Raw genomic sequence first — 24,541 nt, forward strand, 5'->3', positions numbered from 1 at the left:
GCACTGGTTATCAGTGCAATAAGAAAACAAACCTATTGTTATTGTTGGTGTAGTAATGCGAGCATATATCTATGTGAGTGTATATACAGCCACCATATGAATAACTTAATGGTCGTAGATTCTTCTAGCGTTGTCAAAGAATGTTCTGGCGTTGCCAGAATATTGTAGTGCTGCCAGAATATTCTCGCATTGCCAAACCGTCATATATAAAAACGCTCGCATGCTGCTAACGAGTCAGTCATAATTAAAGCGTCAAACGAATAACATCAGTGTGAATTAGATTGTAGATTAACGTTATTGAAACGAACAGTATTTTAATTGACGGGCAATTAAAAACGCCTAAATATAAAAACGTAACAATTGGTGTCGGAAGTGAAATAACGGAAAAAAATCTACAATGAAGTTTAATGAGCTTCGTGTGGAAGACTTAAAAAAGGAATTGAGCAAACTGGAGCTGCCGACAACAGGCAATAAGGCCCAGCTTCAAAAGCGTCTACTGGAACAAAAGCGTCAACCCAATAAACACAAACGTTTGAAAAATGCTAAATTTCAAAAATTTTTCAAACATTTTTTCAAAGGATTAGGGTAATATTCAAGAAATTGTTGAGAAAATCGCGTTCTCAACAAAAAACAGACATTACCCTCAACAGTGAAATTCAACAAATTAGCAATAATATTTCAAGTGTTATCCTCAAATTGAAAAGTATCGCTACTCAATAATTTGTCAAACAATTTTCGATGCGAGTCAAATTCAAAATTAACATCGCTGCAAATACTTTTAAACCTAAATTTGTATGAATGATATCCCCACTTCAAATTGAAAGTCAAAGCCAAAATTCTACGAATTTTGTATAATTTATTCATTTTCATCAAAATAAAATATATAATAATACACTACACTACAATACCAATTGATAAATAATAATCTTATTTAACATATAAACAAATAAGAACAAAAAAAAAACAAACAACAAAACTTTAAATATCTTAAACATTATTAGTAAACACTTTTGCATTGATAATTCGATTTCCTTCCTTTTGGTGTCATAAAACAGCAGTAAAATTTATTAAAATGCGGGCAATTTGATTGAATTATTTCAATTTTGTAGATCGGTCAGAAACCCGCGACTTCGTTTACCATTGCTTACTCCTATCCTTGAGCGATCGTTTCAAGTTAGGGTAGCCCGTGCATTCAATGTTTTGCCAGTTTCCTTAATACATTTCCTTGAATACATTTCACAAAAGAATTTTTGATTATTATTGTTCAAGTCAGCAGCATTAATTGCACATGTTTACATGATATTGCCCAAACAAAAAAACAAAACAACATCAGCGGCATTGCCCTTTAATGCCAATAGAAGTTCAATTGCTTTGTCATTATCGTTCCACAAATTTCTACCATTTCGAATTGGAATTTGAAGACATCAAATGAGTTTAGCCATCGAAAACAGGAGGTTTGGTTTTCGAGCCCTCGATAACGCGCACTGGTCCACCTTTAATTTCCAGCTCTGACATTTTTCTTTCAATGTGTAGAAACTTCTCATCATGAACCATAATTTTCTCATCCACAGAAATAATCTTCTTATCCAGCTCCCTAATTTGGCTTTCGATATGGTCCACACGTTTTTCCATGCCTTCAGCAATTTGTTGAATATTCTCATTTAGAATTCTAGAATTTTCGTATGGACGAAAAATAGAATTCTAGAATTTTCGTCCATATTTTCGTCGAATTTTTCTTCCAATTTTCTAGAATTCTCTTGCATTTTTAGAGAATTGTCTTCCATCATTTTTCTAGAATTCTCTTGCATTTTTAGAGAATTTTCTTCCATCATTTTGCTCAAAATATTGACCATCGATGTGTAATCAACAACATTAAAATCTACAGATGGAGTTTCCAAGGCGCTGGCTACTACTGATTCGTCAAGATCTTCCTTATAATCGAACACATGTGTTTCGATATCAATACTGCGCCGCTCGAACTCTTCCAGAAGTCGCTTCCAGAAGTCGCTTGAGCCTTGTTTCCTGTAGTCGGCTGCTCCATTTTGCTCAATTCCTTCTTCAAGTCTTCTACTCGAAGCTGATTAAACTTCATTATAGATTTTTTTCCGTTATTTCACTTCCGACACCAATTGTTACGTTTTCATATTGAGGCGTATTTAATTACCCGATAATTAAAACACAGTTCTTTTCAAATAAAGACAATCTACAATTTATTTGTTTAACTGATTGGTTTCACTTATTTGCTCTACGATGTCTACTGTATAAACTTTAGCTTACGACTGACTTGACTGCTCTCTCCGCTAGGGGTTTATATACCGAGATATGACGATTTCGAATGTTCTCACTAATTGGCCTACAACCTTCGAGATTAAGCTACTACCTTGTAGATGTCGCACCGCGACATTGCACATATTTATCGACTTATGTTCATTGTCTCTGCTATCTAGAACTTTCTATGGGGCGTTATTGTACAGGTGATATGGCACACATACCTTTAGGCTTATTCTTATCTTGGCTAGTGCATTCTACCATCTGTGCAGGCATAAGGGAATATGGTCATATTACGGATAATTATAACAGTAAAACAAAAGGCGTTACTTTTACAATGAACGATTGGAAAACTAAGAACACAAAAGATGTTTAGGAAAGTACTAGAAACTAAAGAAATGACTCTTACAAGTTATGACGTAATTTTATCGTTACAATTTGAAATTTAAATTAACGGAAACTAATTTAAATAAACTTAAATCTAGAAATATCAAATTCGTAACAATAGGATAGAGGCGGGTATTCATGTATTATGTCACGTAGATGGCATATAACTATTTCTACGGGAAATATAAATGCACTGACCTGTATGATGGCATGATGGTCCGCGGAACCGGTGGACTTGGTAGTGGCATCACAGTTGACCTTAGGTTGATATTGTTACGAATTTGATAATTATAGATTTAAGTTTATTTAAATTAGTTTCCGTTAATTTAAAATTTCAAATTGTAACGATAAAATTTCGTTATCACTTGTTGGAATCATCTATTCATTTTCTGGTACTTTCCTAAATTTCTTTTATGTTCTTTTGTTTGCTCATTTTCATATCGAAATGTTAGTTCTTACTCTCTCATAGTATAACAACCCCTTTGCTTTGTTATTTTGCATTCTCATTTCATCTCATTGTCTATTGTCATTGTTATTGTTGGTGTAGTAATGCGAGCATATATCTATGTGAGTGTATATACAGCCACCATATGAATAACTTAATGGTCGTAGATTCTTCTAGCGTTGTCAAAGAATGTTCTGGCGTTGCCAGAATATTGTAGTGCTGCCAGAATATTCTCGCATTGCCAAACCGTCATATATAAAAACGCTCGCATGCTGCTAACGAGTCAGTCATAATTAAAGCGTCAAACGAATAACATCAGTGTGAATTAGATTGTAGATTAACGTTATTGAAACGACCAGTATTTTAATTGACGGGCAATTAAAAACGCCTAAATATAAAAACGTAACAATTGGTGTCGGAAGTGAAATAACGGAAAAAAATCTACAATGAAGTTTAATGAGCTTCGTGTGGAAGACTTAAAAAAGGAATTGAGCAAACTGGAGCTGCCGACAACAGGCAATAAGGCCCAGCTTCAAAAGCGTCTACTGGAACAAAAGCGTCAACCCAATAAACACAAACGTTTGAAAAATGCTAAATTTCAAAAATTTTTCAAACATTTTTTCAAAGGATTAGGGTAATATTCAAGAAATTGTTGAGAAAATCGCGTTCTCAACAAAAAACAGACATTACCCTCAACAGTGAAATTCAACAAATTAGCAATAATATTTCAAGTGTTATCCTCAAATTGAAAAGTATCGCTACTCAATAATTTGTCAAACAATTTTCGATGCGAGTCAAATTCAAAATTAACATCGTTGCAAATACTTTTAAACCTAAATTTGTATGAATGATATCCCCACTTCAAATTGAAAGTCAAAGCCAAAATTCTACGAATTTTGTATAATTTATTCATTTTCATCAAAATAAAATATATAATAATACACTACACTACAATACCAATTGATAAATAATAATCTTATTTAACATATAAACAAATAAGAACAAAAAAAAACAAACAACAAAACTTTAAATATCTTAAACATTATTAGTAAACACTTTTGCATTGATAATTCGATTTCCTTCCTTTTGGTGTCATAAAACAGCAGTAAAATTTATTAAAATGCGGGCAATTTGATTGAATTATTTCAATTTTGTAGATCGGTCAGAAACCCGCGACTTCGTTTACCATTGCTTACTCCTATCCTTGAGCGATCGTTTCAGGTTAGGGTAGCCCGTGCATTCAATGTTTTGCCAGTTTCCTTAATACATTTCCTTGAATACATTTCACAAAAGAATTTTTGATTATTATTGTTCAAGTCAGCAGCATTAATTGCACATGTTTACATGATATTGCCCAAACAAAAAAACAAAACAAAAAAAAAAAAAAACAAAACAAAACAAAAAAAATAAAAAAAAAATAATAATAATAATAAAAATAAAAACAAACAATATATTAAAACAAAAAAAAATAAAATAAAAAAAAAAATTAAAAAAATAAATAAAATAAAAAACAAGTCTAGAAGATAATATAACAATATTTATAGTACAACCTTTGTAAGTAGGCATTTGCGAGTAGTAATCAATTTTGTAGATCGGTCAGAAACCCGCGACTTCGTTTACCATTGCTTACTCCTATCCTTGAGCGATCGTTTCAGGTTAGGGTAGCCCGTGCATTCAATGTTTTGCCAGTTTCCTTAATACATTTCCTTGAATACATTTCACAAAAGAATTTTTGATTATTATTGTTCAAGTCAGCAGCATTAATTGCACATGTTTACATGATATTGCCCAAACAAAAAAACAAAACAAAACAAAAAAGAAGAACAAAAAAAAATAAAAAAAAAAATAAATAAAAAAAATAATAATAAAAATAAAAATAAAAACAAACAATATATTAAAACAAAAAAAAAATAAAATAAAAAAAAATTAAAAAAATAAATAAAATAAAAAACAAGTCTAGAAAATAATATAACAATATTTATAGTAAAGGGTGATTCTTTTGAGGTTAGGATTTTCATGCATTAGTATTTGACAGATCACGTGGGATTTCAGACATGGTGTCAAAGAGAAAGATGCTCAGTATGCTTTGACATTTCATCATGAATAGACTTACGATCTGCCACAACGTCGAATTTTCAGTGAATGGGCCCTAGAAAAGTTGGCAGAAAATCCGCTTTTTTATCGACAAATTTTGTTCAGCGATGAGGCTCATTTCTGGTTGAATGGCTACGTAAATAAGCAAAATTGCCGCATTTGGAGTGAAGAGCAACCAGAAGCCGTTCAAGAACTGCCCATGCATCCCGAAAAATTCACTGTTTGGTGTGGTTTGTACGCTGGTGGAATCATTGGACCGTATTTTTTCAAAGATGCTGTTGGACGCAACGTTACGGTGAGTGGCGATCGCTATCGTTCGATGCTAACAAACTTTTTGTTGCCAAAAATGGAAGAACTGAACTTGGTTGACATGTGGTTTCAACAAGATGGCGCTACATGCCACACAGCTCGCGATTCTATGGCCATTTTGAGGGAAAACTTCGGAGAACAATTCATCTCAAGAAATGGACCGGTAAGTTGGCCACCAAGATCATGCGATTTGACGCCTTTAGACTATTTTTTGTGGGGCTACGTCAAGTCTAAAGTCTACAGAAATAAGCCAGCAACTATTCCAGCTTTGGAAGACAACATTTCCGAAGAAATTCGGGCTATTCCGGCCGAAATGCTCGAAAAAGTTGCCCAAAATTGGACTTTCCGAATGGACCACCTAAGACGCAGCCGCGGTCAACATTTAAATGAAATTATCTTCAAAAAGTAAATGTCATGGACCAATCTAACGTTTCAAATAAAGAACCGATGAGATTTTGCAAATTTTATGCGTTTTTTTTTAAAAAAAAGTTATCAAGCTCTTAACAAATCACCCTTTACAACCTTTGTAAGTAGGCATTTGCGAGTAGTAATCAATTCCTAATTATCAGCTAATTTTTTTTTGTTGCTTTTTTATATGCATATGTCAAATTGTTTTTGTAACGTAGTCTACATATTGTAGTTCCCAACGCTGTTTAACCTAAGATATATACTTAGTATTAAGGTGCAACTATATGTCAAGTTTATGCAGTCCTAGTTAGTTTTTATTAAATAAAAAACAAAAATTAGAAATCAAATATAAAATAACTCAAATATATAAGTTCGAGGATTAAAAATTGTTAACATAAAAATATGTATTATTTAAATATTAAATTTTTAATTGCAAATAATTAAACTTATTGGTTAATAACCTGCGTTAGTAGGCATTTGAGAGTAGTAATCAATTCCTAAAATTTTATATTTATATATCAAATGGTTTTTGTAACGTAGTCTACATATAGTAGTAAGATATATACTTAGTAATAAGGTGTAATTATGTCAAGTTTTTGCAGTCCTTGATTGTAGTCCTAATTATTTTTATAATTTCTTTTTTAAGTAAATTTAATGTAATTCCTTATTTTGAGTATCCCTGTAACCGTATATGGCCATTTCGGCTTGATTGTAAAATGAGTTAAATAAAAAATAAAAATTGAAATTTGGAACGTACTGGACCGCGTGTTAGAATTGATTTCCAGCGGAAGGAATTCACAAAATATCCATTTTAAACTGATAATAGCATATGAATTAAACTGATTTCCAGCAGAAGGAATTCACAAAATATCCATTTTAAACTGATAATAGCATATGAATTAAATTGACGATGTGATGCACATTTTCATCCAGAAGTTGTTGATTTCAACAATTTGTTGTTTTTAACAATTTTAATTGGTTGCACTTGTAATGTTTCTGGAAACTTTTTCTTGTCGATAAGCCACTCATTTTTCGTTGGTCAGCTTCTTAATGTTAGCAAGAATGTAGCATCCAAAGATTTTAGTTTTCTGCAAAGAGATTTAAATTTACTGACTTCTCTAAAGTGTTGATTTAATTTTTCAAATTGACGTACCAATTATTATAAACTATTTGAAGAAGTTCCAATTAATTGTCCACCATTTTTTCATCGGTCAGCTTTTTAATGTTTTCAAGAACGTAGAATCCATAATTTTAGTTTTCTGCAAAGAGATATACATTTAGTGACTTCCTTGAAGTTTTATTTCATTTTTTATTTTCACTTACCTATTTTTATAAACTATTTGGTTATTTGTCTAATTTGCAATTGACCACGAACTTCGTTGCACAAATAAGTATTGAAAACCACGTTGCATTTTAGGGTAGTGTTTCGTCAAAGTTTTCTTATTATCTTCAACACCTTTTCAAAGATTTCGTCAACATTTTGGCGAATTGGAAGTAATTCGCAAACAATTTGAAGATGTATTGAAGATGAGCTATTTCAAGTCAAGTTGAATTTATGTTGAAAATTATATTTACCCTCAAGGCCGGTATGCACCTCTAGCGAAATTTTCGGTAGCAAAAATGTATTTAAGTCTGCAACAAAAAAACAGGGCTGTGTACACAAATTTTAAACCAGCTAATCGCTTTTAAACATTGTTAATATATGTTCCAAATATTCCTCAAATAAATTGTTTATTATTTACAGACCTTTTAAAACTTTTACGCACACAATGATTGTAATAAATTAAATGTTTGCTGCCAAAATATGCTTTTGACAACCCTGTTATTTTCATTAGAGGTGCGTACCAGCTTACGAAATTGAACGCTACCGAAAATTTCGTTAGCATAAATAGCAATGCATTTCTTATGGGAATGAAATTTTTCGCTAGAGGTGCATACCGGCCTTCAAACTAAAAAGTTGTTGCATTTGAAAAACGCTCATCCTGTGTTTATTGGGTTGGTGTTTATATGCCTTGGTGTCGCCCTGTTGTTTCAACAATAGTTTTGTTAGCGACATCTCTAACGCAGATGGTAAAACAAAACAATTACATTATAAGTCTGGTAACCTCTCGTATTTTGTGCGAATAAGTTTAAAACGGCTTACGATCTATGCAAAATTTATAATAAATGATAAAATTAATAACATGCGCCTCGCTTCGACAAGTACGTTACTATTCTAAGAAACAAACAAATTTAGCAGATATGAAGTACCTTAATGTTGCGGAAAAAAATGACGCGGCGAAGACAATAGCTGGTCAATTGTCAAAAGGAACGGCGCGAAGAGTGAGTAAATTAATATTATTTTTTTTTGTTCCCAACTAACTCTGTTTTCAGCGCGAAGGCTATTCTGTGTATAATAAAATCTATGAATTCGAGGCAAATGTAAAGGGCACAAATTGTAAAATGGTGATGACCTCCGTTTCGGGCCATCTATTACAGTTGGAGTTTTTAAGTTCATATAGAAACTGGCAAAATGTTAATCCGGAGAGTCTTTTTGATGCCCCTGTTCGAAAAGCTTGCGCTGAGCAATTTCAACCAATCAAAAAGACGTTGGAACGGGAAGTTCGAAGTTGCCACGGATTAATTATTTGGACCGATTGCGACAGGGAAGGAGAAAATATAGGTTTCGAGATAATAGATGTTTGTCGGGCTATAAAGCCATCAATTGTTGTATATCGTGCAACATTTTCAGAAATCACCGCAGCTTCTGTGAAAAGAGCTCTACAAAATCTTACAATTCCAAATAAAAGGCAAAGCGATGCAGTCGATGTACGCACTGAACTTGATTTAAGAACTGGAGCGGCCATAACACGTTTTCAAACCATGCGGTTACAAAAACTTTTTCCAGAAAAAATTTCTGACAAACTAATATCCTACGGTAGTTGTCAAATACCAACATTGGGATTTGTCGCCGAACGATATAAAGAAATTGAGGCATTTGTCTCAGAACCATTTTGGAAAATTAAAGGTGACTTATGTTCTATAATTCGTCTATAAACTCTAAGAGCCAAGGAAAGTAATATCCTTTCTTATAATATAGTAACTCACACAATTGATGATTTAACGGTGGAATTTGCATGGGCTCGCAATCGACTTTTCGATAAACAAGCTTGCGAGGATTACTACTTGCTGTGTGTGTCAAACCCCATTGCTAAAGTGGAAAGTGTGGTCGTTAAACCAAAAAGTAAGTGGCGGCCAACGCCTATGGATACTGTGGAACTAGAGAAATTAGGCTCCCGAAAATTAAAGCTTTCCGCCAAAGAAGTTATGACCATAGCCGAGAAACTATATACAAAGGGTATTATCAGTTATCCACGTACAGAGACGAATATATTCTCCAAGGAAATTGATTTAAGGTTATTTTCTAAACTCATTATGAACAAAAACATTGTATTAATAAGTCAATTCCAAAACGCCATTGAATTTAGGTCCTTAGTTCAACAGCATACATCTCATAGTATTTGGGGAACATTTGCAGAACGTGTTATGGAGTGGGGGCCAAATCCGAGGAACGGAACAAAAACGGATCAAGCCCATCCACCGATTCACCCAACAAAAATGGTAGATAGTAAGTGGCATATAGTATTTCAAATAACTGTCGAAAGTTATATTTTAAATAACTCTAGATCTGAGTGGAAACGAGGGAAGAGTCTACGAATTGATCTGTCGTCATTTCTTGGCTTGCATTAGCAAAGATGCTGTAGGATCGGAGACGGTAGTGACTATCACTATCGAGGGCGAAAAATTCACAGCAAATGGTTTGGTTATATTTGAACGCAATTATTTGGATGTCTACATCTATGATAAGTGGAATGCTAAACAGATACACAAATATGAAGAGGGACAGGAATTCGAACCAACCGACATTACAATGCCAGAAGGCCACACTACAGCTCCTCCTCTTTTAACAGAAGCAGACTTAATTGCGTTAATGGAAAAACATGGTATTGGAACTGATGCAACACATGCTGAGCATATCAACACTATAAAAGAAAGAGGCTATATAGGTGTTGTTGACAATGGATCATTAGTGCCTGGCGTCATAGGAATGGGTCTTTATGAGGGGTACGATGCAATGGAATTGGTTTTGGCCAAACCAGTGTTGCGGGCAGAATTTGAGGAAGACTTAAAAAAGATATGTTTGGGAGAAAAAGATCCCAAAACTGTATTAAAAGACCAAATTGTAAAGTATAAAGAGGCTTACAAACAAATAATGGAAAAAATTACCGCTATGGATGAAAAAATGTCGCAAAGAATACAAGAAACGCCTAGGCAGGCAAATCATATGGAACAAAGTTCGCCCAACAACCAAAGACGACTAAAGGAATTGTTTAAATGCCCAAAGTGTACAATAGCTCATTTAGCTTTGAAAGAAAAAAACAATAAGAGTGGCTTCTTTATAGGATGTCTTAACTATCCACAATGTAAAAACTGCATATGGCTGCCAGATGAGTGCAAAGACCCATCTGTTTTGGATGATCATTGTTCAAAATGTGGTAATGAGTTCAAGTTGATCAAATTTAAGTTTTCCCTTCCTTACCATAGAAACTTATTCAATACTCCTAGTGGATGGTATAAAACTTGTTTAATCTGTGATGTACAGTTTCGCAATACCTTTAATATTAACGTGGATTGTGTTAAAAATACCGGACCTATAGTGAATAATGTTCCAGAAATACCAATAAATTATGGTGCGACAGATGTAAATGGTGAATCCAGGCAGACGAAATCTAGACCGAAAAAGAAAAAGGAAACCATAACTAAACAAACTGCGAAAGTCACAAAAAATTCTAAAACTAATAATACTAAAACTGAAGCCAAACCCACTTCTACAATTCGTTCATTTTTTACTTCAGGTGAGTGAACTGTGAAATTTCTTATCAACTTCAGACAATTGTATTTGGTAATCATAGTAGCCAACAATCCTTCCGAATTACCCAGTGAAGAATTCACAGCTTTTTTCGATAGTAACGATGGCTTTGATGATCTAATAAGGGAGGCCGAAGCTAATATTCCTCAATTATCCGTGAATTCCTTACAAACCGCACCAGCTGAAAGGGAGATAATTCGTAATAATGAAGCGGCATTATCAGATGATTTGGCTGCAGCGTTTAATGATGATGATGATGAATTATTTGCTAACATACCAACAAATTCTATGAACTCATCTAGCCATATAAGGTCATCGACAGTAAATAACAATATGAACGACACTTTATCAATCGTCTTCCAGGATGAAAATGATTTCGAAGACGGCTATGTTTGGGGAAGCGCTGCCAAGAATGCAAGAATCTCGGAAACAAATTGCGCACCAAAATCAGAATACAAAAAACGTAAATTTCACGAGACAGAAAATGAAAATCAGGAGGAGAATTCGTGGGGATCGAGCCAACAACCATCGCATAGTCAAAATGAAGCAAATGTCAAATGTACAGGATGCCACATGCCAGCCAAAGAGTAAGCAATTGTTTATAGCGTTTGATATTTTAGTTTTACATATAATAACAAAATGTTGTAGACTCTCAGTGAAAAAAGATGGACCGAACAAAGGGCGTTTATTTTTTGTATGCTCAAAAAGTAGTCCTTGCAAATTTTTCCAATGGTCTGACGAAATTGGCCCTACACACAATGAGAATACTTCTACTATTACGAAAATGTCAACTAAAGTAAGAGATAGCAATGTGGATCGCTGGAGATCTGTCGGACCCGAAGTGACAGTAAATTGTAACTGCAACAATCCCGCGAATAAATTCACTGTAAGAAAGGAAGGTCCCAATAAAGGACGCGCATTTTATTCTTGCGCTAAGCGCGATCAATCGTGCGGTTTTTTTCAATGGGCAATGGAAACTGACGACCAAGGTATCATTATCATACGTTTTCTGCGAACGTAGTTCAATATACATTTGATTATTTTCAGAATGTTCATCGTGGGGAAGTGGTGGAAGCAATTTTTCAGCGGTTCAAAGTAAGTTTAATTTTAGAACGCTTAGTATTGGAAATAATTATTTAAAATAACTTTTCGATTTGAACAAACAGATAAAAGAGCCACGTCTACTACGGCCAAAGCCCGCAAATGTGGTTTATGTCGTCAAGAAGGTCATAGTCGACAAAAGTGTCCACGAAAAGACCAATTCCCGCATTAATACCTTATAAATGTTCTTCTTACAAATCCCTTAATAAAGGAGACATTTGTATTAGAGAATTACTTTAAGTTTTGTAATAACTGCATTTACTGTGAATAATAAATAACATGTACAGTTTATCCCATTTGATTTCCATATATATCATAGTTTGTTTTTATTGTTGTAACAACTTGGAAGAGCTCTGGCTTCTTTTTTAATTTTACTGTTTATTGGAGAATACGATGTTAGTTGAGTTTCGTCACAACGCCTCCGGTTTGGAATGATCTGGGAATTTCTTGTGAGGACTTTTTATTGATGCTGATAGTGAATTCCTTCGGGAAGATTCAATTTCATTTTCGTTTTGTTACAATTTGCACAATTATTACTCAGTCCATTCTGATACCACACGTGGTAAACTTCTGAGCACTGCTACAATCGTCGTTCAATCCATTGTAAAACTTTTTCAAAATCAATTATATATAATTGTGAATGGGTTCAAATGTGTTATATAAAAACACATCTGACAAGAGGTGCTGAAGAGGACCTTTCTATAACTGATACCACTAAACTATTCCAAAAATGATACTTTGAAAGGAGTCCAAGTCACTTCCTAAAGTGTAGATTTACTCCGTCAATGACAAACACATGTTAAAGTGGCCGATCCCATCCATACGTTTTGACCAAAACTGGGATGGTCCATACACTCCAGGAACTGTCTAGTTCTGTACCATTTGATCCATTTCCCGTAGGACAGTTTTGCATCACAAACTCGGAGATATGAAATTCATTTTCATATCGAAAAAATTTTCCGCCATTGCTATTAGGATAAAAGATCATACGAGAGGTTTATAAGGTTGCAATTCAATGTACTTGGCTGTTGATTTTGTAAGAGTTCCTGTACTTTGAGTAGAATGTTTGCCTACCCTCCAGAATTATTTACTTCCCCATAATTTCAAGTAAAACACTGAATTTATGAGAAAATTAATAGCAAATAATCTATATAGTTTCATTTATTTATCTTCTGATTTTCCTCAAGTGATTTATATTTTCTTCATCTGTTTTTTTAATCTATATATATATTTCTCTTGATTTTAGATTAAATTTTTTTTTTCGTTTTTCTCTTTTTTTGTTTGAACTTTCTCATTACATGAAAGATCTATAAGTTTTTTTCTTGTCTGAATAATTATAATTATTAGCATTGTAGTTATATTATTAATTATATATTTAATTAATATAAAATTGTAAAATAATTCAACATAAAACGGCGAGTAACTAAACAACTTTTTTTAAATATAAGAAATGAAAAGTAGAAGAGTATAGATTAGAAAAGGTAAATACAAATACTTTGTATAGAAAGAATATGGGAAAAATAAAATTTTAAACATTTTTAATCCTAGCAAGAAAATTAAGAAACTTTCGCGAAGACCATAATTTGGTTGAAGTTTAATTATTTATCCAATTTTTTAACACTGTATAGGCTCCATTTTTATAGTAAATGATATAAACGTAATACGACGACATTCAACGATTGAGGTTTAAAATTACAAGAAATTGGGAGTTTTGTAATTTCTCACGTTTTTAGCTACAATTATTACAATTCGTTTAATTTAAAAAGGATGGCAGAAAATTGTTCTCTTCATTGCTATTCCAAAAGCAAGCTAAATCCATAGATGGAGTTCCAATTGTATGCATTTCTACTATGTACCTGGTAGATACATCATAAAATTTTCTTTCGCTTAGGATCAAAAAAGAAATAGACGATATTTCCCCTTTTGATTCATCTAATATACAAAAAGTATCTTATTCGACTAAAAATATGTGCTATTTAATAACAACAATTATTAACTCCCATGTTCATCATCCAAGGGTCCCATTTGTTCTATGCCGAGGGCTGTCTCTAACATAATGGGTCATCTCTAAATTAATGTTTAGATTTAAACTCTACATCTCAGACTCTCATTATTACGGTTGGTATGGCTTCTGCTTTTTTGTTGAGAATTGAAAATCGCCTTTGCTCCTGGTATGAAAATCAACGACGCCAAGAACGATCTTCAGATTCTTCATCTTCCTCTTCGTCTTCGAGTCGTAGCTCAGGCAAAGTGTCCGTATTAGCGTCTGTTTCACTATTTGTTTGGCTTGGATTCGGAGAGGACATAGCTGTAGTAGCCTCCTGAGGATGATTTTTGCTTGCATCCGCACCACTGGATTTGATGTCTTTGTGATGGCTTGTTATATTTTTATTTCCCGCTGTAGGAGCTATGGATGGTGTTGCAATGACCGGTGCCCATGAAATTTGAAGACGTGTTTCTTTGAACACTTTTCCACGCAATACCGCTTGTTCGGCATTATTACGTGTAGCATACGATAATATTAACTGGGGCTTCTCCAAATCCATATCGTGTTTTGTAATCTCCCCAAAATTCTGAAATTCAGTTTGAATATTGTTGAAAGATTATTTCAAATATTGAAAATGTACCTACCTTAAAATGACCCAGCACGAAATCTGCTTCCTCGCTAGCAAAACCAGTAACGATAATAGTTTTAGGACGACGATCAACACGTGTGGATCCCTCTGGGTAGGAAGCTCTACCACGAGGCAAAGGGCGGCCACCAGCCATATAATGGGGAGACTTTCCAATATTGGGCGATCCACCAGTAATCGCATTTGCAGCTATGCCGGGCACTATACCAATACTACGTTGAAGTTCTTCGAGGCGTTTTTGTATCGCGGTAGTGTCATTACCCTCCTGTTGTTGGGCAAACAACTCTAACTCAATATCCAAAAGTTCTTTCTTCTGTTGTTCTTTAGATTTTTTTATGGGGGTTGGAGGTTGATGGTTTTGAATTTGAGCTTGTATTTGTTCCTGCTCGGAAGCAATTTCCTTGCGTAACTTGTCAATGGTTTCCTGAAGCACTTTTATAGTTTCCAAAGTCTTGGCCCTTTGGGGATCATTAGGTTCACAGCGTTCAACAAGCTCTAAGGCTGATTTCATTTGCTTTACATAGCTTTGCAGTAGTTCCTGTTTTCGTTTCCGCAAACCGTTCGCTAATTGTGCAACGGCCTTAACCTGCTCTTCTTGTTTTTTGCGGAAAATAGCATTGTTAACAACTCCGGCTGGACCTCTTGGTGGTATATTGTTTTTTAGGCGGAGAGACGGCGGTGGTACGTGGGTTGCGGCTACGGGAGTTGATGGTGTAGACGCGGATGTAGAGTTCGTGGTCGTTGTGTTGTCTTGTGCTGAGTTGGTACTATTCGCTCCAGCCTGCGGTTGCAGTTGACTAGTGTTAGCAGTTTTCGCTGAATCAGCCGTGGGTGTGGGCACTGCCGGAATATTATTTAAGTGATACTGACTATTTTTACGTACTCCCGATGATTGCGTAACTATTGTATTTACATCGACAGCTGCCGTTGAGTCGGGTGTATGCCAAAACACCTTTATGAAGCGATTGTTTAACACTGCTTCTGTACTGCGATATGCTACATTTGCCTCCGCATGTGTGGAAAATGTGACGATAGCAGCTTCGGGATCGCCGTCGTAGGAAATTTGAATATTGACAATCTTACCGAATTTCGCAAAGTGATTGTTGAGGTGTGCAATGCTATTAAGACCACGTGGAACTTTACGCAATTCTAGAGAACAGTTCTGCAAACTAGGCACTCGTGGTCCCAGACGACTGTGAGCTGGTATTTTTCGCTTTGTTGGCCCATCGGCAATGGCAACAGAATCCTCAAGCTCGTAACGTCGTTTGCTTTGTGCCTGTAAAGCGGCGTTGGCATCGCCTCCAGCGACAGCTGGTGGAACATTACCACTAGCATCGACTACTGGTATGGGTATTAGTTCGCGTTGCAAAGGCGTGGTGACAGCTGCAGGATTGAAGGGGAACGGCATCATTGGTGTAGCTGCACGGAAACCAGCTCCAGCAGCTGCAGCGGCCACAGCAGTACGAGCATATTCTGCTGCTGCTATGGAACTCGCGCCGTTGCTGCTTTTGTCTGCGCCAGGCACATGAGGGAATCCAACGGGACCAGCTGGGCCACTCATAATTACAGCACCAGGACGAGCAGCGCCTGTAAAAGGATTTATACCGGTTGTCGCTGCACCACTCATTAAAGCCCCAGTGGCACCAGCGCTTACTATAGCACTTGCAGCTGGTGTTGAACGAGACCAAAGATCAGGCGCATCGGGATTGTACTCACGCAAAGACATGCTTATTAAAGCCGAATTGTTAAGACCTTCAAAAACAACTGGGTTCACTCCATGATCCCATGGACATGTCTCTCCCCTAACACAATAGCCTTTTTCGTCGAAATCGCGACATCTTTGCCGCTTTTCACTATCATGATGATGGCGTGTTTCTGGCGATGTTGGAATTCCGCTATTTCCACTGCCATTGCCGTTACCACCTCGTGTTTGAGAACGTCCCATAGTTGGTGATTGTTTCCCACTTCTATTGTTTCGTTCCAGCGAAGGCGATCGACTTCGAGGTGAGTTTGATGAATGATTAATAGGACGCCTACCGCCACCACTGCCTTCAGTCATACCACCACCACTACTACGACGATCACCACCGAATCGGGGAGATCGATCACCAATACCACCACTACCCATTCCACTTCCACCACCCATGTTGTTAACCATTACCCGTCGCCTATCAGTTCCACCACCCCGTCTACGATCATGGCGATTATCACCGCCTGGTGGCGATTTGTTGCGAAATTGACGTTGAACTTTTTCACGTTCGTTGATGCGACGATCTCGAGATCTAGAACGCCGAGAGAACCGTTCATTTGATCGCGAACGAGAACGTGATCTAGAGCGTGAACGTAGTGAAGCACGCCTTCTGCGACTTTCTCGTGGTTGATTTTCTTTATCGGCAGGATTGCTACGAGCAGCTGGAGGGCTTGCGCTTCTATGATGATGATGACGATCGTTATTGAAATTCAAAGAATTTGTAACTGTGTTCCCTCCACCACCGCCGTAAGTATGTCCATCGTTTCGACTTGACGAGGTTGACGATGAGTTGTGATGATGGTGTGCACTAGAATGTTGAGGTTGTTGTGGGTGATGATGATGGGAGGAAGATGTTGACGTCGACTGATAGTGGGAGTGCGACACTGCTGATGATGATGATGTCGATGGAGCTGAGGGTCGTTCTGTCGTAACATTACTCTGGTCTTTGGTTTTGCTCTGTAAGAACAGCAAAGATAAACAATTATAATTCAAAATCCTTAATCACAAAATTCACTAATTTTTTTCTTTTAAATTTGTTGACTCCATTCAACTTGTTCCTCATTTGGAGATAACGTGTAATAACACCGAGTCCGGATATACACCGTCTTACACAAGTTTACATACGGTTACGGTTGCTTTACTACGGTGTTTTCGAGAGACCAACACTCATACTAACAAACACCGACAGTCGTCGGTAACATTGGATATTGGTGGTTGAAATTTTTTTACCAATTGGTGTTTTAAGATTGCAAATATTGGTGTTTACTAAATGCACTGGTCGGTTGCGGTAGATCGCAGCCGTTCTCTGGTATATATATTGAGGTGAGTACAGAATAATTTTGATCGACTTGATTGAAAAACCGTCGGACCTTTTGGTCGAAGAAATCGAAAAGTTCTAGATAGTTGTATCTATGTTGACCTCAAGAGTACGAGTCTGAATCCGATATTTATTTATTAAACAATGTTGCCAATTTGTATACAGAACAGGCCCAAAGTTTTCTTTAAAAATGTATTTTACTATTTATTAACAAAACCGGGAACATATTCATAATTCATTCATTTCCCGACAAACGAAAGCGTCATGATTAGATAGTTAGTAATGCGGAGGGAACTATGGTGATGTGCAATCTGCTTATTTCAGTTTTATTTCCGATAGCAAACTGCCAATATAAACTAGCATTCGACTTCTACATATAATTTTACTATAAATCAATTTTTCATTTTTATTTATTTATATGTTATACTAAGCCTACAAGGCCAATAATTAAAGTACAACTTGTCTTAAAGCCTAGGCAAAGAAATATAATCATAATTCTAACAATAATAATAATAATAAATGCAAATATGAATATAATCATAGTTATAAATGTAACTATCAAGATTGTTGAAATTTTGTTTGAAGGGCCCCCACCCAAAAAAAAAAAAAAGAAATACAACGAGTCATTCGTATGGAAGTATGTGTCCTAAACAACACCAATAAATCATAACCATTAATCAGAATGGGAAACAAAATAATTATATATTTTCAAGCGAAAAGCATTATTCGTATGAGAAAAAATCCTTAAGTCAATTGGAAGCAAGTTCCAGCAACGAGCAATGCGAACAAGAAAAGAGCGCTCATACAATGAGCACGTTATTCTAGGTATAATTATCTGAGTATTCCTTGTCGAGCGAGTAAAATTAAAGGCCTCACATAAAGCTCTAGGTGTTCCACTTCTCATGACCTTATAAAAGAAGAATAGATTGACACAATCAACAAAACTAGAAAACGGTATGCCTAGAAATTTCACGACAAACTCTGAAATGTGGTCTCGCCATCGAACATTATAAACAAATCTAACAATAGAATTTACAGCACGCCTCGATTTCAAGAAGTTAGTGGCCGTTATACCAGACACTATCTCAATGCCATACCTTATAATATGCATTAGCAAAGCATGGGCCAATCGATACCTCACCCAAAAAGGCAAAAACAAATTGGAAGAATAAAACCTACGCGCCCCCACCCCCCCTGGAACTTCGTGGTGCCCCATTTGTGAATCGCTGATTTAGAGTAATGTATGTAGATACATTTTATATTAGAAATATAGGTTAAGAGGAAACTTACTTCTTCAATAGGTGGTGTATTGATTCTATCTGCTGTGTTTGGCGCAAAGTTATCATTGGCTGCAACACTAGTAATCGCATCGCTCTCATTTGGTTTTATCACATTTGTAATATTTGATGATGACGTAGGCAGCGTTGATAAGGAAGAAGCTTCGCTTGCAGGTGGTGGATTTGAAGGCCTCTCCAAAACAGTGGATGTCTCATCATCTTCATTGTCCGTTGATGATTTGGGATTCGTATCGGGCGGTGGAGTTCTTAAATATTCTTCACTATTTATTGCTTCAAAGAGGCGCTCAACGAATGGTTTAGTCTCCTCCCCCAGAAATACATCCAATTGCTCTATCATAACCCGTTTCAGTTCCTTTTCTGGTTTATCTTTTTTAAGAAGGGCTAGTACATAACGTGCCAATGCGGAAGAATCAGCATCACATCTATTGTAATATAAAATACGCACACAGATGCAAATAAATAAACGAGCATTGTATGGGGTATGGACTGTACTAATAATGACAATTACTTACAGTGGTTCTAGTATTACTACAAGCCAGCTTTTTAACGCTTCTGTGTTGTTTATTAGCATCTTCTGTTAGTTTTTTGGTTGAATAATCTGGTGTTTACCAAGCAGGGGGTAGGATTCTTTCCTTTTGGGGTTTCTTACAATATTCCTCTCGGTGTGTGGTAATTGAATTATTTCTGCTGCTTTCTCGATTTCCAAAACAGCTGATATTTTCATCTGCAGGAAGATATATATATATATTTTTAGTTTAAGATGATTGTCTAAAGTTGCAAATTATTATTAACCAACAAATTGATATCAGTTTATATTTATTGAATATCTAATGACGATTATTTTATCAATCTCGCTACTTGGTGATTGTTCGAGTAGTTTTTCTCGATACTCGCTATGGAATAGGTGGCGAAATTTTTCCAAAACCTTACAGTCAATTTTTCACTTTTCCAACGCGTTCATTCAAGAAAATTTTATTGAAATAAAAATTTTGAAACCTATTTCTCTATCGATGTATATATTAATGATTATATATTTATTTTTTAAACGTAAATTTTGGCTTTTATCACCAGCACTTACAAATCGTGTTCTTCAACGAATATAGATAAGTAATAGAAACGAATAGTGCTGTACAATTATTAATTGGTTGGTACCAAATACTCGTGAAATGCACGAGTATTTGGTATGGTGAACGTAAAGTGTTTATTAAAAATACTCAAGACATTTATACAAGATGTCGCTTTTACATTGGCGGCAACACCTCTTATGCGCTTTACAGACTATCAGTTATTCCGGACGGAATGTCGGTGTTTGTAAAGAATCTTACAGTGTGTCGGATCGATACGACTGGTCGGCGATGACAAAATAATCGGTAAATGTGTTATCGATCCCATAAACATGCAGCAGTATCGATTATGCCTTCGGACTTAACTTATAATGTGCACGACACGTCTACGTTTGGATGTATAACCAGGCCTTAAGGCCGACATTCCGTCCGTAATAACTGATAATCTGTAAAGCACATAAGATTCTTTGCAAACTCCGCCATTCCGTCCGGAGTAACTGATAATCTCTAAAGCGCATTAGGGTATCCAGTGCTAAAAGAAAGCCATATTGTAAACAATAATCTATATGGACATACATATAATCGAAATATTGGCAACACCAGCTTTTCAACCAACAACAAGCAAAGATTGCTTTGATTTAATTAATTTCCTTGTTTCTACCCTGGCTTTTGATGTAAAGGACGTCGCCATTAAAACAAACATCAAAATAAAATTAATTTCCATCTGAACATTTCCGAATGAAACGAATCGTTCATCAAAACAAATACGAATGAAGCGATTAAGTACCAGTTCACAGAAGCAGAAATTGAGGACAACTGCTATTAAACATCATGGCATTCATGATGCTAGTAGCATCGGAGAAAAAATTGATTCACCTTTAATGAAAGTGGATGCTAATGGAAATTTCAGTTGTGTTATTTGTAGGACATCTCTGAAGTCTTCTCTTATATGGAAAGTTCATGTCAACTCAAGAAATCACAAAAATAATGTTCAGGCCTCTAAGGAACTCAAAAATAAGCTTCAGAGTTCTGCCAAAAACATATCGGTAGAAAAAGAAGCGAAGCAAGAAACAAAATTTGTTCCCAAAACTGTGAAAGAAGCGAAGAGTATTGAAACAAAAATAAAGGAAAATATCCAAATATTGGCAAAAGTTGAAGCACCGAAAGCAACAGAATCTTCCACACGCAATACAACACATGAACCTCTTCCAGAAGAATTTTTCGATAAACCGCCTGTAGATTCGAAAGTGGGCAGAGAAGAAAAGGACAAAGAATGGGAACTATTTCAGAAGGAAATAAAAGAGGTAACAGAAGCTGCCAACGAAATATTTGCAACCGACCAAAAGGAATTAGCTGTGGAAAAGGAAATAGTTGAGATAGACGAACAAATACAGCATTGGTCAAAAGTTCTCGACCTGGAGGAAAAAAGGAAGAAGCTGGGCAGAAGAATGGCTGGAAACTATACCTTTCAGGAAAAAACTGATGATACGAGTGGAGAATCGTCGGAAAGTGAAGAATTCGAGGAATATACAGATTGGAGGTCAAAAGGCTTCAAATAAATTACAGCTGAATTAAACTTTTCTTTCATTTCTGCTGCTTCCTTATGCGCTTTACAGACTATCAGTTATTCCGGACGGAATGTCGGTGTTTGTAAAGAATCTTACAGTGTGTCGGATCGATACGACTTGTCGGCGATGACTAAATAATTGGTAAATGTATTATCGATCCCATAAACATTCAGCAGTATCGATTATGCCTTCGGACTTAACTTATAATGCGCACAATATATGGGATATGTTCGACACGAGCACGGTCGTCCGGAATAACTGATAGTCTGTAAAGCGCATTATTCTAAATTATTGTAAACATTTCGATGAGGCTTGTTATCAAATCAAATGAAAGAACTAACCCTGTTTTTGAAATAAGCACTGGATCACCTTAACTCTAAATAAGAAAAATAATTGGCTTATTGCAGCTAACAGTTTGAACCAGTTTAGCAACAAATTAAAGTCAATATTTTGTATAGCAGAATTTGGGTTAATAGGTACGACTTACTTCTTCATGCAAATGCTCCTGCCCTCTTTGGTTGCATATTAAATGTTATCTATTTTTTCTGTAATTTCTTTCATCTATTTTCCCAAAAATCTAGAAATACTAAACGACTGCAGGGGAAACCAACAAATGCCAACTATTCAACAACGGTTATAGGTATTGAAAAATACGTACACGCAGATGTAATGAACAGTCGGTTGTTACACTTCTTGTTAATGTCAAATTATTTTTTTTTATTTATTCATTCAGACCATGTAATTCTAAGCCTATTTGGCCAAAATAAAATAATTATAATGGACTACTCTCTAGAGTTTCATACAATGTTCATAATAATACATAAGGTGTGCAAAAAAGATGTTAAAATAAAAAATAAATAAACAATCATTTACATAAAACTTAGAAATGTATAATTAAGCAAGAAACAAGAAGATATAAATATCTTTTGTATGTTTTAATAAGAATACTTCTTTATATAAAAGAAAGAATAAAAAAGAAAAGAAAAAATATAACAAAACAGATTGTCGGTCGAACAGATTGTCGGTGAACCCGACAAAGACTAAGGCAGTGCTGTTTTCCCCTAATAGTTCTGACGATATTAATTTGATATATGACTCCCAGACGATTAATTTTGTTCAGAGCACAAAGTGCTTAGGTGTCACTATAGATAATAGGCTATCTTTTTCTACGCATATTGACAACATGGTTGCTCACACCCACCTTGCCCTTCGTCGCCTGTATAACACGGATTTAGTACTATCGTTTCATGTTAGGAGAATGTTAGTCCACGCTTTGATCATGCCTCATTTTCTGTACTGCATTGAGGTGTTTTGTGGTACTTCAAGGGAGAATATGAAACCTCTTGCGCTTGCATTTAACCGAGTAGTTCGTTATCTGTATTCTCTTAGACGTTTCGATCATGTATCTCCATCTGCTAAGCATTTTCTGGGATGTTCATTCTGGCGTTATATTGACATCCGTTCGATAATTCTATTCTATAATGTTTACAAGCGACAATCGCCTTCTTTTTTTGGCGGATTTGTTTGATTTTACCCGATCTCGCAGAACGAATCAGCTTATAATTTCGAACGCTAGGGGCTATATGGACAAATCATTTCAGACTCGCATAGCCAGACTTTTCAACTGTCTCCCTGATACATTAAGAACATTTTGTTTGAACACGAAAAATTATCGAAACAAATTAATTGAATACTTTTGTGAGATATAATCAAGTAGTTACTCCACTATAATTACTGTATGTTTACACTGGGAACTTTCATAAATATTTGTTAGTTTGTTTACATAATTTTTGAATACTGAAATATCGAAACAAATTTATTCAATACTTTTGTGAGTCATAATAAAGTAGTTATTTCATTTTTTTCATTTATTTGCTCAATTTTGTAATTTAAAGCCGTAAGGCCGATGCAAGATAAATTACAATAGAACTACTAATACAATACAAACATTCCATAAACAATATAATGATGGTAAATTAAGGTAAATAATAAAAATATTGACGAATAAAATTACAATACATTTTTTTTGACTTAAAATTAAAAGTTAAATAGTTAAATAATAAAAATATTAATCAAAATTACAATAATATTTATTTATATATATATATATATATATATATATATATATATATATATATATATATATATATATATATATATATATATATATATATATATATATATATATATATATATATATATATATATATATATATATATATATATATATATATATATATATATATATATATATATATATATATATATATATATATATATATATATATATATATATATATATATATATATATATATATATATATATACATATATATATATATATGTATATATATATATATATATATATATATATATATATATATATATATATATATATATATATATATATTTATATATATATATATACCCTGCCAGCATTTCAAAGTTCCATTTCATCCTCATCGCTACCACAGACTCGTATGTGACACTGCAACAATCGCCAACTGTGATAGTATTTTGCCATCACTATTCGTAAGTATTTTGCCATCACTATTGTTACAAGAGCCATTTTATATTTTGTGAAAAACCAAGCACAACTAGCTTCTTATAATTTATTTAAATAAAAACGATAATGAAGTGCTGAAAACATAGTTATTTCGCTTAAAATTGTGAAAGGTATATTGGTGAACAATTTTTGACTTTTCAAATGGAATAAAGTGATAGTTTTTCAAATATTTTTCCCGACAGGCTGTCTCCATTGGGAATAAAAACACTGGCTGATAGACGCAACAACATGTAACTTGCAACTTGAAACTCAACTTCAATCTTTTATTAATGCATAAAAATATGTTAATTGTGATGTGATAGTCGTATAAATGTTATATTTATGAGAATTTATAAATGTTTAATAAAATTAATAATCATCTAAACAATCGTGTGTTACTTGACCACAATGATTCTTTTACAACTATCATAAAATGCACTTTCT

General features: G+C 34.8%; 3 protein-coding genes and 2 long non-coding RNA genes across 7 annotated transcripts; 3 read left to right on the forward strand and 2 right to left on the reverse strand.

Moving 5' to 3' along the window:
- Positions 1-6,387: 6,387 nt before the first annotated feature.
- LOC142227651 (uncharacterized) lies at positions 6,388-7,172 on the reverse strand. The gene is made up of 2 exons (XR_012719947.1): positions 7,065-7,172; positions 6,388-6,999 (listed from the first exon to the last, which is right to left on the reverse strand). It is a non-coding gene; the product is annotated as an uncharacterized LOC142227651 (long non-coding RNA).
- Positions 7,173-7,996: 824 nt separating this feature from the next.
- On the forward strand, positions 7,997-12,232 carry Top3alpha (topoisomerase 3-alpha). Of its 2 annotated transcripts, none has more exons than XM_075295185.1 (9): positions 7,997-8,233; positions 8,285-8,918; positions 8,991-9,306; positions 9,379-9,518; positions 9,577-10,806; positions 10,864-11,407; positions 11,469-11,809; positions 11,868-11,915; positions 11,987-12,232. In XM_075295185.1, exons 1-9 carry the CDS (start codon positions 8,078-8,080, stop codon positions 12,091-12,093), a joined length of 3,516 nt encoding a protein of 1,171 aa, XP_075151300.1. In that variant the 5' UTR covers positions 7,997-8,077; the 3' UTR covers positions 12,094-12,232. The 2 variants fall into 2 exon arrangements, with proteins under 2 accessions (XP_075151300.1, XP_075151301.1); XM_075295186.1 differs by having other exon boundaries at positions 10,867-11,407.
- Positions 12,233-13,041: 809 nt separating this feature from the next.
- Positions 13,042-20,096, reverse strand: swm (Zinc finger protein swm). 2 transcript variants are annotated; one of them, XM_075295188.1, is made up of 5 exons: positions 19,999-20,096; positions 19,433-19,644; positions 18,913-19,342; positions 14,553-17,261; positions 13,042-14,494 (listed from the first exon to the last, which is right to left on the reverse strand). In XM_075295188.1, the coding sequence occupies exons 2-5, from the start codon at positions 19,489-19,491 to the stop codon at positions 14,102-14,104; spliced, it is 3,591 nt and encodes a 1,196-aa protein (XP_075151303.1). In that variant the 5' UTR covers positions 19,492-19,644; positions 19,999-20,096; the 3' UTR covers positions 13,042-14,101. The 2 variants fall into 2 exon arrangements, with proteins under 2 accessions (XP_075151303.1, XP_075151302.1); XM_075295187.1 differs by having other exon boundaries at positions 19,917-20,013.
- A 407-nt stretch (positions 20,097-20,503) lies between these two features.
- LOC142225438 (zinc finger protein 830) lies at positions 20,504-21,560 on the forward strand. Its single transcript, XM_075295189.1, has one exon. The coding sequence runs from the start codon at positions 20,755-20,757 to the stop codon at positions 21,541-21,543; it is 789 nt and encodes a 262-aa protein (XP_075151304.1). The 5' UTR covers positions 20,504-20,754; the 3' UTR covers positions 21,544-21,560.
- Positions 21,561-23,985: 2,425 nt separating this feature from the next.
- On the forward strand, positions 23,986-24,485 carry LOC142227652 (uncharacterized). The gene is made up of 2 exons (XR_012719948.1): positions 23,986-24,228; positions 24,301-24,485. It is a non-coding gene; the product is annotated as an uncharacterized LOC142227652 (long non-coding RNA).
- Positions 24,486-24,541: the final 56 nt, after the last annotated feature.

Source organism: Haematobia irritans, chromosome 2 (assembly GCF_050003625.1).
Source record: "Haematobia irritans isolate KBUSLIRL chromosome 2, ASM5000362v1, whole genome shotgun sequence".
Lineage (NCBI taxonomy): Eukaryota > Metazoa > Arthropoda > Insecta > Diptera > Muscidae > Haematobia > Haematobia irritans.

Coding starts and splice junctions, on each gene's coding strand:
- LOC142225438 (XM_075295189.1), top strand. CDS start 20,755: ATGAAGCGATTAAGTACCAGTTCACAGAAGCAGAAATTGAGGACAACT.
- Top3alpha (XM_075295185.1), top strand. CDS start 8,078: ATGATAAAATTAATAACATGCGCCTCGCTTCGACAAGTACGTTACTAT. Junction 8,919..8,990: donor ACCATTTTGGAAAATTAAAG/GTGACTTATGTT, acceptor CTTATAATATAG/TAACTCACACAATTGATGAT. Junction 11,408..11,468: donor TGCCACATGCCAGCCAAAGA/GTAAGCAATTGT, acceptor AAAATGTTGTAG/ACTCTCAGTGAAAAAAGATG.
- swm (XM_075295188.1), bottom strand. CDS start 19,491: ATGCTAATAAACAACACAGAAGCGTTAAAAAGCTGGCTTGTAGTAATA. Junction 17,262..18,912: donor ATACACCACCTATTGAAGAA/GTAAGTTTCCTC, acceptor CTGTTCTTACAG/AGCAAAACCAAAGACCAGAG. Junction 14,495..14,552: donor TCGTGCTGGGTCATTTTAAG/GTAGGTACATTT, acceptor ACTGAATTTCAG/AATTTTGGGGAGATTACAAA.